We start from the raw sequence: 12604 nt of genomic DNA on the forward strand, positions 1-12604 counted from the left end.
ATTCCAGGAATGGGAAGGAGGATAAAGGAGAACAATGGAGGGGATGAATTCAACTATCATATATTGTTAAGAAATTTTGTACATGTCACATTGTAACCCCGGTACAATAATAAATTTTAAAAAACAATGGTTAACATTTATTGAGAAAAAAATGCTAAAGCAGGAAAATTTGAGTTAGTTTATGCAGTATGAATCCCAAGAAGAGTTTAACAAGCTTACACATAAAATGAATGAAACAGTAAACAGATAAAAGCAGATTTCTTACTGTCCAATTATTTCTAATACCAGCAAAAATTTAAGTACTATTAAGAAATTTGTAAAATTTCTGCATTGGCTCCCTCAAAGTATTCCAGCCATGTTTTAGCTATTCTACTGGATATAAGGAGGCAAGGTTATTTCTTTTCCCTTGGATCACAGAATATCCTTCCAAAGCCCCAGTAAAGTTTAGACTTTTGTCCCACCAGAGAAGGCAGAACTTCCCTGAACCTCTGTCCATGCTGTTTGTCAAAGATAGGATGGCACCACCAAATGCTCTTTCAATTTAAATAATAAGATTGCTGCTGCTATTACTGTAACACTCCACTGCAGTGTTCAATAAAGCTTTAATGAAACTGTCCATTCATACATCTCAGGTGGGAGTGTTCACTGTTACCACACAGCAGAAGGGCTATTTAGTCACATGTATCAGATCACAAAAGATAACAGTCTTCATTCTTGAGGAGTATGCATAATAAAAAGTTTGGATAATGGAAAGACTTAAATTCTGTAATATTTATTGGGGAATTTTTTTAAATAAAGACAAATGTTGAATCAGGTGTCTAACAATAAGGGAAGGTTAAGTCAACTATAGTATATATATATTTTTAAAAATCATGATACAGAAATTATATGCACATTATGATTTCAATGTATACAGAAATAATTTCAAAATGCAAAGAAATAATAAGAGGGTATTTATGATAGGATAATAAGGTTTGTTCTTCATTTTCCAGATTTTATGTAATATGGATATGCTATGTTTTAAGATGTAGGTTTTGTTCAATTAAGAACATTAGTACATAACACATGCAAGGCATTATTTTAGATGCTTCATGTAATTCTTACCACAATCCTATAAAGCAAGTATAATTACCAACTCCATTTTATAGTTGAGGCAATGAGGCTTAGAGAGGTCAGTTAAGTCACCTACAACCACACAGGTGATAAATGATAGAACCAAGACACGAACTAGGCACTTTGGCTCCACTTCATTCTTAAAACTGCACTCACCTCTGAAAAATACAGGTTTAAACACCAGATCCATATTCAAAGAAGAAGTTTTCCCTTTTTCACAAATCTAAAATGTCATTAATGATTTCTACAGAACCGAGAGCCTTCTGTTCTTCCAGGATGTAAATGAAGAGGCTACCACTGTGGCACATCATGGTGGTATTTAACAGATGGTTGTAAACTACATTTTGATTGCTGTTTATAGACTGCTTGTAGGTCAGCATACACAGATGAATATTTATCTGAAATGCTTGGGATCAGAAGCATTTCAGATTTTGGGATTTTTCAGCCTTTGTCCTATTTACACAGATTTTACTGGATGAGCATCTCAAATTCAAAATTTGAAGTGTTCCAAAATCTGAAATGTTTTGAGCTATGTTGGAACTCAAAGTTTCAGATTTTAGGTTTTTCAGATGGTGATGTTCAACTTGTACCACCTTCACATCTTATTATCTCCCTCTTCTTGCTATGATAGTTTCTTGTCCCATTTCCTCATTGCCAAAATGAATATGCAGGACATAATATGATAAGGATTTACTCTAAATCTAGGTCATAAATCAACCTTCATTATACACATGAATCATCTAGGATACTTGTTAAAATGCACCAGTCATAGAAAGTAGACAGCAGGTTAACACTTTAGGAATCTGCTCTACTTCTATTACTTATTTTATAACATGAACTATTTATCCAGGACATAAAAATAAAACATTTGCTATTTTCTACCAGAACTTCTTGCACCTTCCCTACAACTTTTTTTTTTTTTGCAACTAAAGGTAAATTCCACGCATAAACAGAATCAATCAAGTTACTTCTTAGATATAGGATTTATAAAAACAGTTCAGAGAGTGTACACATGGCAACGTGTACTCTCTTATCTGCTCTTTGGTCAGATTTTAAACATTATGCTCTTTACACTTCTTTATCAGATAGGTGTTAATTATAGTCAAACCTGATTTCTTGTCCAGTAATGATACTGATTGATATTTTGAATAATTTCTTCCATCAGTGACATAGGATATTGGAATATGCCATAAGTAGCTGTAAAAAGAAAATATTGAAAGGTTATTTCTCTTTTCCAATATTTTAGTTAGTTGTACAGGATTTTTTGGTTTCTGGCAGAAAGGTGAAATTTTTCAAACTATTCCCAGAGAGGGATAATCTTTTCAGGTTCCATAAGAAGCTATGAATATAAGACATTTAAAACTACTGCAACAAGAGGGTATAAAAGAGACAGTACAGAAAGAAAGAGCATAAGTACCTTGCATCTGAAGGCTGAATATCAGGTTTCAAATTTAAAAAGAATCTTTCTTGTTGTATAGAAAGCTCCATTCCTTTTCTTTGAACAGTCACTAAAGGAAATCCTTTCTGTAGGGTCCAGGTTTTCATCAATTTTTTTACATCCAGTGTTTTGTTTGTGACCTATTAAAAATAGAATTACTTTTTGCTTAAAGAAAAAAATGTTTTAAAGTTTTACAGTTTATTTATACCCTTCCCTCTTTTCTAGCACATTCTATGAAGACTACATTTTATGATAATATAAAAAGGAAACATGAATGCCGAGTTGAGTTTACATTTGTCATCAAGGTAACTGAACAAATGCTAAAAGGAAAATAACATGGAATAGAACTCTCACACTCTTGGAGTGTTACCTAAGAACGTGAAAGAGGCACTATGTTGAAAAGCAGCATCTATGACATCAAACAGCTAAGAGTTCATTAAAGTTAAAATCACTGAATTCATTAAAATTAAAGTTCCTAAGAAAGTATAAGTGCTCTTTCAAGTCACAATACTACCATTTAAGAGACATGACTAATGATATGTGCTCTAGAATGGGAAGCATTGGTACTCAATCCTGCAAATCAAATGTTTCTCTTTATTCTGCTACCCTTTGTGTCATCAGTGTTAGTAACTTAAAGATCTAATCCCATGGGAGTGCCAGAAAGCAGCAATAGTAGCTGAAGAGTTTGTTCCCTTGACATTAAGTCTCTTTAGAGAACACCTGTAAACTTTTTGATTTTCACAGATCTTATTTCCCAGAAAACTAACCGAACTTGTCTGCAAAAGAGAATCTAGTATCAGAGGTTCACAGACCTTCTAAATGAAAAAGCCAATGCACATTTTGTGTGGATGCTGAAAAAACTGATGATAACTTTAGGGACTAGGATGGAAGGGATAACACCATGATACAAAAGGTGCAGTCAGTGAGGAAAGCAGAAACATGTTCTAAACATCAAGAGATTAAGACAATGGGTATAAGGTAAAGAGCATAGCTTTCAACTGAAATAGTACTGTATAATGAGAGAAAAAAACGCAATGATTTGAAAGCAAGTGTTAGGTAATGAGAACTGACCTCTTCTCAAGGAGAATTCAGAGAGCAGGGAACTTTATCTTCTGGGAGAAAGGTTAGAGGCTCAAAAACACCAGGATTCAGATGATGAAAGCAAACAGAAAAGAGTATATGGGGAAGATCCAAAGCAAGGGTTTTTAATCCTGCATCCATAAAACTCTGAAACTGTGTATGTTGTTATACACATTTGTGTTTTTTCTGGAGGACATGGCTAGAACTGTAATCAAATTTTCAAATGTATCTGTGATCTTCCAGAACATGAACCACTGATCTAGGTCTGAGTAACACATTCAAATGCTTGTCAGGGTTGTGTAGTTACCATATGTGCATGAGACAGGCTGGGTCATGCACTACTTTGAAGCACATCTTCTACCTAATTACAATGCCTGTTACAATATTTGTAGGCATAACAAAATCCAAATACCAAAACCACCCCAGAGCAGTATGGAGCACATGGAATCAGCTTGTGATAGATCATCTACTGTAGAAGAATCCAGACTTCAAAGAAGTGAGATTCTTAGACAGTACAGAGTCATGAACAGGAAGCAGAAAAACAAGAAAAAAGAGATCTTTGAAAAAAAAATCAAGTATCAAAAATATAATAATATCCATTAATATAGAGATATAACTTTCTTTTCCTAATAAAATAGGAATGCAGATTAAGGTACAGAACAATGATGGCTATGCAAAACCATACATATTTGTTCAACACTTAAGAACAGCACTCCCATTTCCCAATTTTAAATTCAGCATTCTGAATTTAATATACCAAGCTCTGTCTCCCTCTGTCTTAAATAACTATCCTTGGTACCACAGACTTATTCACAGGTAAACAGAGGATCTTTTAGAGTAAGAAGGTAGTACTTAATTATCCATCACTTACCTCATTAAAACTATCCCACAGATCATCACTTTGAATGGATGCATAGCTGTGATTATGTAGGTAAAGAATAACAGCATGTTGAAAAACATCTTCACTAAGGTAAGTTTTCAGCATCAACAAGAGAGAAGCTCCCTATTTCAAAAAAAAGTGAGGAAAAGGAAGAAAATAACACATTACAGGTTATAGAATTGAGAATCTAAAATTCAAAATACAATCATTCTAAATTGTGTACTTTTATACATACAACACTGTTATAATACATTGTTAGCCTCATAGGGAGATGTGGATTACTTCCAAATAAAATTACTTTAAGGGATTTGAAAAAGAATTTACAGAGTTAGAATCCCATGTGCACTAACTCTACTATGAACCATTCCATGTGGTCTATCAGTATATCCACTGCTTCTGTACTAGTCATTAAGGGCCCACTATTTATAAAATTTTTATAGGAAAACATACCAAATTTTCTACGACATCCAACCCTACCCTCAATGCTTAAAGTACTAGGTGAATTTGTGAGCATACTGTGCTTCAGACACAGTAAATGAGCAGAGCTTCCACAAGTCTCTCCTTTGTGCACTGGGGTTTGAACTCAGGGCCTCATGCTTGCTAGACAGGCTCTCTTACCACTTGAGCCACCATCAGCCCAGCACATCACTTTCTAGTTTAGTGTACCATGTTGTTAAAGAAACCAAGCCCTCACTTCTTCCTGCATAGTGATCTTACATACTTTTGAAACAAATGAATGTACAGGATAGCAGGCATACACTAAAAATTCATAACCAGGCATGCAACTACTAAGGCAAAACTGTATTCATTCAGGCCCATGTCACATTCCCAATCTGGAAACAACCGCCTCCTCTGTGAAGTCTTTCCTAATCTGAAAGAATATCATATTTCTCTACCTAATAGCAATTTATTCTACTTACAACACCTAGTAGTAGGCATTAACAGTTTTTAAATTAATTTCACTTGTGATTAAAATGTAGCAATGTTAAATCATCAGTATTATCAGCACACATAAATACATTGCATACCTACTGCTCTCTTATTTCTATATTTGCAGCTGTTATTTGTTCTATAAATTTGAGTACTCATTCGTATTCCCAATAGTCTCCTTCTCTCACACATCACCAACTTTCCCCTCTGTACTATAACATTCTCATTATCCAAACGAACACTATTTAACATTGCTAATGTTAAACAAATAAAAGACTCTCAACCTTTCTTAACTTCAAGCCTCTTCCAGTTATCACCCTATTTCTATCCCCCACCTCTTGTAGTAAAACTCTGATAAAGAGTTGTCTGTATTTGTTCATTTTCTTTGGCATCATCTGCTAACGATCACTCCGCTGGCAGTGCTCTTATATCAAGGTCATTGGTGAACTTCTGGTGCCAAACCAGTATTAGGTCTCATGCTTGCCTTATCAAGGCATTTGCAGCATTTGATTTGATTGCTTGCTATGCAAATGATCTGCCACTTCAGCTGTACCTCCAGTCCTTTTAGCTTCAGTTCTTCTTCAGATAGGGTCTCCTATTCTGCTATTTTTGCCTCTTGTCTAGCTGGGTATACTAGCTAGTTATACCCTATAACAACCAGCCTGTTCCTTGACATGATGTATCACTAACTTTTGCCCAGGCTGGCCTTGAACCATGATCCTCCTATCTCCACCTCCCAAGTAGCTGGGACTACAGACATGAGGCACTGTGTCAGGCTGGGACATAACTCTTGATTTTGTCTCTGTTCTCTGGGATCCCTTCAGTCTCTTTTGCTAGATCTTTCTTCCCAATGACTTAATTTTGGTATGCCCAAGTATTTGTTCTTTGGACTTTTTGACCTTTGGACCTCTTTTCTTCTCTTCTTAAATTTACTCGCTAGTTGATCTCAACTCTAGGGGATATATAAACTCCTGAATTTATATATCTAACTAGATTTCCCCTCTAAATTCCAGACTCATCTCAAACTGCCTGCTTGGTATCTCCACTTGTATGTCTTATATATATCTCATACTAAAAAACTTAACTTTTCCTCTTGCCCTAATTCTATTCCTTCAGTAGTCTTTTCTGTTTTAGCAAATGACCATTCCATTTTTTAGTTATTCAGACAAAAATCTTGAAGCTACTGCTGGCTCTTCTCTTACACTGTACATCTAATCTATGACAACTGTATGTCATAGATTCACTATCACCACCCAAGTCTATCTGTTACAACTTCCTAACAAGTCATTCTGACTCTATTTGCTACTGTTGACTAGATTGGTCTTTTTTAATACTTCCCTGATCAAATGACTTCATATTTCACTTAGAATAAACTCAATGTCCTTATTAGACCTCATAATGATCTGACCTCTTCTAACCTGTCTGACCCCATCTACTACTTTTCTGTGTGTGTCGGGGATGGGTACCGGGGTTTGAACTCAGGACTAGGCAAATGCGCTCTCACTTGAGCCACATTTGCCTTTAGTTTATTGCATCTCTCTTTTGTCTGGGAGGGCTTTGGACCATGACCCTCCTAACTCCATATCCCTCATAACTAGGATTACAGGCATGCCCAGTTCTACTTAATCTTAAGTCTATTTCAAATACATGCTTCTTGCCGGTGCTTGAACATGAAAAGCAATCTCTCATCTTTTAAGCTGTATAGAAGTCCCCAGTAGCAGTTCCTAGTTTGATGATGCACTAAGAGGATTTACACAAAACTTAGGTGATAGTCATACTCAACAACTATGATTTATTACAGCAAAAGGATACAAAGTAAAATCATCTAAGGGAAGGTCACATGGGGTGAAGTCCAAAGGAAAGCAGGCACCAGCTTTCACAGCTTTCATGAGTTCTCTCTCAATGGACAGGATGCACTCTTTCCTCCAGCAAGTTGTGGTAACATGTGAATGTTTTTGTTTTGTTTTTTTTTAATGTTTTTGTTTTGGTAAGGGGGGAGGCTAGTCATGGAGGAAGCTTTTGCCTAGTACAAACCAAACTTACAGATTACCCAAAGAAAAGCAGATATTAAGCATAAACTACTACATTTTTGGTACAGCCTAGCTACAGTAAACCACTCTTATCCCTCTGTTAAAAAATTTTCTATAGTTTCTCGTCACTTACAGAAAAAACATTCAGATTCCTTATGGTATTTAGGACCTTCCACAACTGAGCCCTAACCTATCTTCCTCATCTTTCTCTATTACCATGTGGTTTCCATGTTTCAACAAACATTCCCTGTCAGTATTCCTTTTTCTTTGTAGACTACATTGTTTCATTCCTGTCCTACCCTGTTTTTCCTATTCTGCCCTTTATCTATATTCTTATTATTTCACTCATTTCAATTCCCATTTTCTTTTCAGCATACAAATTCTTTGTAAATCTTTAGCATATAATACCTCTTATACTGCTCTGTAAGTACCCATCACCTAATTTTGAGCCTTTTGATTACATGAATTGCATCCTTATGTTTTATATATTTTCTTCTGTTTCCAATGTAGGAATTTATTAATGAATTAATCTGATAGAATAAGGAGACAAATAAGTCATAACATTCATCCCTCCCCCAACACAAATGTGAACAAAGGAATTTCCATTCCTTTGTTCTCTAACCTATGGTGATTCTACCTGAGTTTCTAATTTTCCATTTTTTCTGCATTTCTGAAGAAAAACAAAACAAAACCCTGGAATCTGTGTTTCTGTTCTTAAAGAATAATCTTCAATTTTTAAAAATCTCTTTGCTTATTTGCTTTCTTGCTTTGGCAGTCCTAAATTTAGAACATACCACAATTCTTTTTCTTTTTCTTTCTTTCTTTTTTTTTTTTTTTTTGTGGTATTAGGGATTGAATTTAGAGCCTCATAAGTGCTAGGCAAGTACCATATGAGCCACACTCCCAATTCTTTTGCTTTTAGTGTTTTTCAGATAGAGTCTCACACCAACTTTGCTGAGGCTGGACTGGAACCACAATCCTACGTCTACTTCCTAAGTAGCTGGGAGCACAGGCATGCTCCCTAGAACATGCCTCTCAATTCTGAGAAATACAGCTAACGATTTGCTTAGGACCTTCCCAGCACATATTCTACCTCCAGATCTATAGAGTAAACCAAGTTTAAAAGATAAATTGCTGTAAGAGTTTGTTAACTGTCTGGAACAGCAGTCATAGAACTTAAAAGGGAGACAGAGAAAGAAAAAGTCACAAAAAAGTTAAGAACATAATTTAAACATATTTAAATGCTTAAAATTTAAACAGTATAAAGTTCAGTAGAATACCTAATAGTAATACTAATTTAATTTTAAAAGTAATCTAAATCATGCAGTTTGCTCACATATGAAATTAATTTGAGGTCTACTAGAGGTACTTTCTTTTGTATATAGCAGTACCTTAAAATAAGAAAGAGAATCAAACATTTCTTCAATTTGTTCTGAAGACTGAACAGACGATGATATTGGATGAGATGAGTTCAAGGAATCTTTCTTCATGGTTTTAAATCGAGCATCTAAGAAATCTTCATACTAGCAAAAAATGAAAATGAGAATATCATGAACAGTATAAAAGCACAGCAATTATTTATATGAACTACACTAATCAATAAACTAAATATGAAAAGTAGCCAGTATCACTAAACTTGAGAATACTAACTTTTGAAAATATATAGACTATGCCTTTCACACGTATTTCTGAAATTTAAAAAGCACACTTATTATCTAACCATGTGAAAATCAGCATTTCAAAAACAAGATCACAATGATGAATTAAAAATTTATTGCTAAAGAAAACAAATGTCAAATCTGGATATACAAGATTAATATTCTAAAAAGTATATTTTAAAAAATAAAATCTGAAGTTAAAAAATAATGAAAGAAACTTGGTCCTTAAATTGACTCCTTATATAGTCTAGCTTTTCTATTAATATGTATTTCTCTTAATTAAGGTCTATTTCAAATAAGATATAAGTTTTAAACAGAAAGAATTCGAGAGCTTAGCCAATGAGCTCCCCTAGAACATATATTAGAGGTTTTTAAACATTCCTGGCACCACCAAGTGGTGAAATTGTGTATCTCACTGCCTAATTAAGTAGAATACACAGATTTAGAATGCCTTGGTTAGTATTCTAGCTACAAATTAATTCCTATTACTTGAAACTTTTAAATAAGTCCTACACAGAAATTTCAAATTGACAGATCTCAGAGTACTAGATCATGTCTCCAAGAAGTTTAATAGAATGTCACAGAATTTTAGTGTTGAAAGGGATATTTATACTTTCCCACCTAGTGCTTAAATTAATTTTGACAATTTCTATCACATGATTACCTATTGTGCCCAAAGATCCCTAAATACAAGAAATATTTCCAGAGTCTAATAACACAGTGACATTATTATGCCTCTCTATAATGGAATGGTCAGTCTTAATTTTTTTCTTTTCACATACAAGGTTAAAAACATTTCGTTTTGCCAAAAAAGGCTTTCAATCTTATCTAAATTCATTCAAACAAAATGGCCACATCTGTTATAAATAAAATGTGGCAATTTAAAATATTCAACTTAATGACAAAAACTATAATCTCACATAATTTTAGCATTCAATGAAATACATAAATAAATAAAAGCAAAATTTTCATGGTCACATCTTAAAGGTTTAGATGTCCATAACAAGGGCCAATTTTGCTATAGCTTTCTAGAAAATATGTATTTCTAGAAATATTTACTATAGTATACAGTATGACTTGACTCTTTTTCTTCCTACATTTCTATAAAGGCAAAGAAATACTGTACTTACACTGAAGAGCTCTTTGAATATTTTTTCCAAAGAGAAATACTCCATGAAAGTAGCAAAACCTTCATTTAACCATAGATCATTCCACCACTGCATTGTTACCAGATTACCAAACCACTGTGGGGAAAACAAACTATTAATCAATATGATAGTGAAACTTCTAATAACTGGATGAATTGACAGATTTATAACCAGTTTAAAATATCTTAGAAAATATACTGGTATTACAGGTTAAATGAACTATTCAAATTGATTAAAGACATAACAAAAGTTGTTTAAATTTACTTTAGAAGTAAAATAAAAACTAACACTTTACCTTAATTAAATGGGAAAGCAAGCAAGAAAGGCTATCAATGTATTTATCGATTTTTAGAAAACATGCTCTAGAAGGAAATGAAAAAATTTAGCTACCTCATAGAAGTGAAATTTCCCAGATAATTAAATTCTTTGACTTTCTAATACCAATTAGTAAGATTATTTTCCATTCTATGTACAACCACGTATTTCAACTGAAAGAGGTTCTTTCTATGTGAGAGATTTTTCTATAGTCAAGGGCCCATATTTTATGTTTATCCTCAGTTGCCTAAGTTCAAAACACTACTGTATGATTCAACCAGAATTCAAAAATATCCTTTAAGAAAGTTTGCATATATAGAAATAAATAAAAACATGAGGTAGCAAAAAGAAGGAAAAGATAAAAGGACACTCTTACTTAAAAATGTTTGTCAAAAATCTTCAATCAGCAGCAAAAGATGGGTTACTAGATACTAAAACAAAACACTTTTTGAGAATTATAATAACATATTTTTCTAAGATATTATCTTAGAACCTGTTTTATGGGAAGATGATTTGTATGTCCTAAAGAAAAAATAAGAGAGACACTCTAAGTGGTGATGGGTAATCCCAGAAATAACAAATGTAGAGGAGATTCCACAAAAGACAACTTATCTTTACAGCTCACTCATAACAATAAATAAACACTTTATATGCCAGCTTGCCAAGAAGTCCTCACAAAAGCTACAGTCTTATACAGACTATGTTTGATGTAGAGAGTGAACTGACCAAAGCACTTTCTATCCTTCCTTCTTATACTGCTACTGTGTTTGGCATCCCAAACACACCCACTGCTGTTGGGAAAGGGGTATATTATATACCCATACAATTTTCTTTCTTTTTCTCCATGTCATACAAAGAATACTCTTACCTTTTACTAAAGACTTCTCTTTTCCACAGTGAGAATCCAGTTCTAGCAAGAGATGAAAGAATAAATCTAGTCCTGACAACTACTGTTTAAGAGGTGCCAGCTGTAGTGGTACAAGCCTGAAATTCCAGCACTCCCAGCACTGCTGAGGCAGGACCATCAGTAGCCCAAGACCAGCCTGGCCTACACAACAAGATACTGTCTCAAGCAGAGTAAGGTGTCTCATGCCTGTAAACATAACTCCCTGAGAGGCTAAAATCGGCAGGACTGCAGTTCCAGGGCAGTCTAGGCAAAAAGTTCATGACACCCCCCAACCTCCAAAAATAACCACAGCAAAATGGACTGGAGGAGTAGCTCATGTGGTAGAATGCCTGCTTTGCAAACGTGAAGCCCTGAGTTCAAAACCCAGTCCCATAAAAAAAAAAAAAAAAAGAGTATCTCAAAAAAAGTTCTAAAGTTGTCAGAAAAGAGTACAATTTAGGGAAAAGGATTGTTTACTACAGAGTTATACAGAGCAGCTGGCATTTGTCAGAGGTGAAACAATTGTGTATTATTGGGTGGGAGGGGAAAAATGGGAAAAAAAGAATAATTCTTCAAGGCCCAGTGCTGCCACCAAATAGATATGTGACTTCAGGCAAGGTATTTACTTAAGCCTAGTCTCAGTTTCCATACTTGTAAATGGGATTACACCTATTTTAGAGCAGTTATGAGGTGAGATAATACATGTGAAAATGATTTAAACTATAAAGCCCTATACAAACAGTATTTTCATGTAGAAATTAAGTGTGCCTTAAAAACATCTTTTTATTATGAAAGAAAGCAATACTAAAAAAAAACAAGAGAGCTCAATAGTAACAGTATAACATGTTAATGTATTCTAAAACTTTAGAATGAAGTAGATCATATGTATGAGATGTCACAATGTTGGCTGTTAATACCTGATGGGCCAGCTCATGGGCGATGATTTTAGTAACCAGTTTTCCATCTGCCACTGAAGAAGTACTGTTGTCATACAGAAGTGTCTCTTCTCGGAATGTGAGCAAACCCCAATTTTCCATTGCTCCTGCTTCAAAGTCGGGAATGGCCACCAAATCTGGGCATGACGGGAAAGAAGTACTCAACTTCTCGTCTAAGGAAGTCCCTCACT

General features: G+C 34.4%; 1 protein-coding gene across 3 annotated transcripts in view; it reads right to left on the minus strand.

Annotated features, from left to right (window-relative positions):
• Nucleotides 1–12604, minus strand: part of Lnpep (leucyl and cystinyl aminopeptidase) — an 86952-nt gene that overhangs the window by 26552 nt on the left and 47796 nt on the right. For all 3 annotated transcript variants that reach the window (XR_012449092.1, XM_020178033.2, XM_074077039.1), the window contains exons 6-11: nt 12396–12550; nt 10260–10373; nt 8863–8994; nt 4503–4634; nt 2531–2691; nt 2222–2310 (exon numbers count right to left, since the gene is read on the minus strand). Coding sequence is in view for 2 of the 3 variants with exons in the window: in XM_020178033.2 (XP_020033622.1) it covers nt 2222–2310; nt 2531–2691; nt 4503–4634; nt 8863–8994; nt 10260–10373; nt 12396–12550 (783 nt within the window). In the remaining variant the exon portion in view is untranslated. The remainder of the gene's footprint in view (nt 1–2221; nt 2311–2530; nt 2692–4502; nt 4635–8862; nt 8995–10259; nt 10374–12395; nt 12551–12604) is intronic.

The sequence above is a fragment of the Castor canadensis genome, chromosome 6 (assembly GCF_047511655.1).
Source record: "Castor canadensis chromosome 6, mCasCan1.hap1v2, whole genome shotgun sequence".
In the NCBI taxonomy this organism is placed as follows: domain Eukaryota; kingdom Metazoa; phylum Chordata; class Mammalia; order Rodentia; family Castoridae; genus Castor; species Castor canadensis.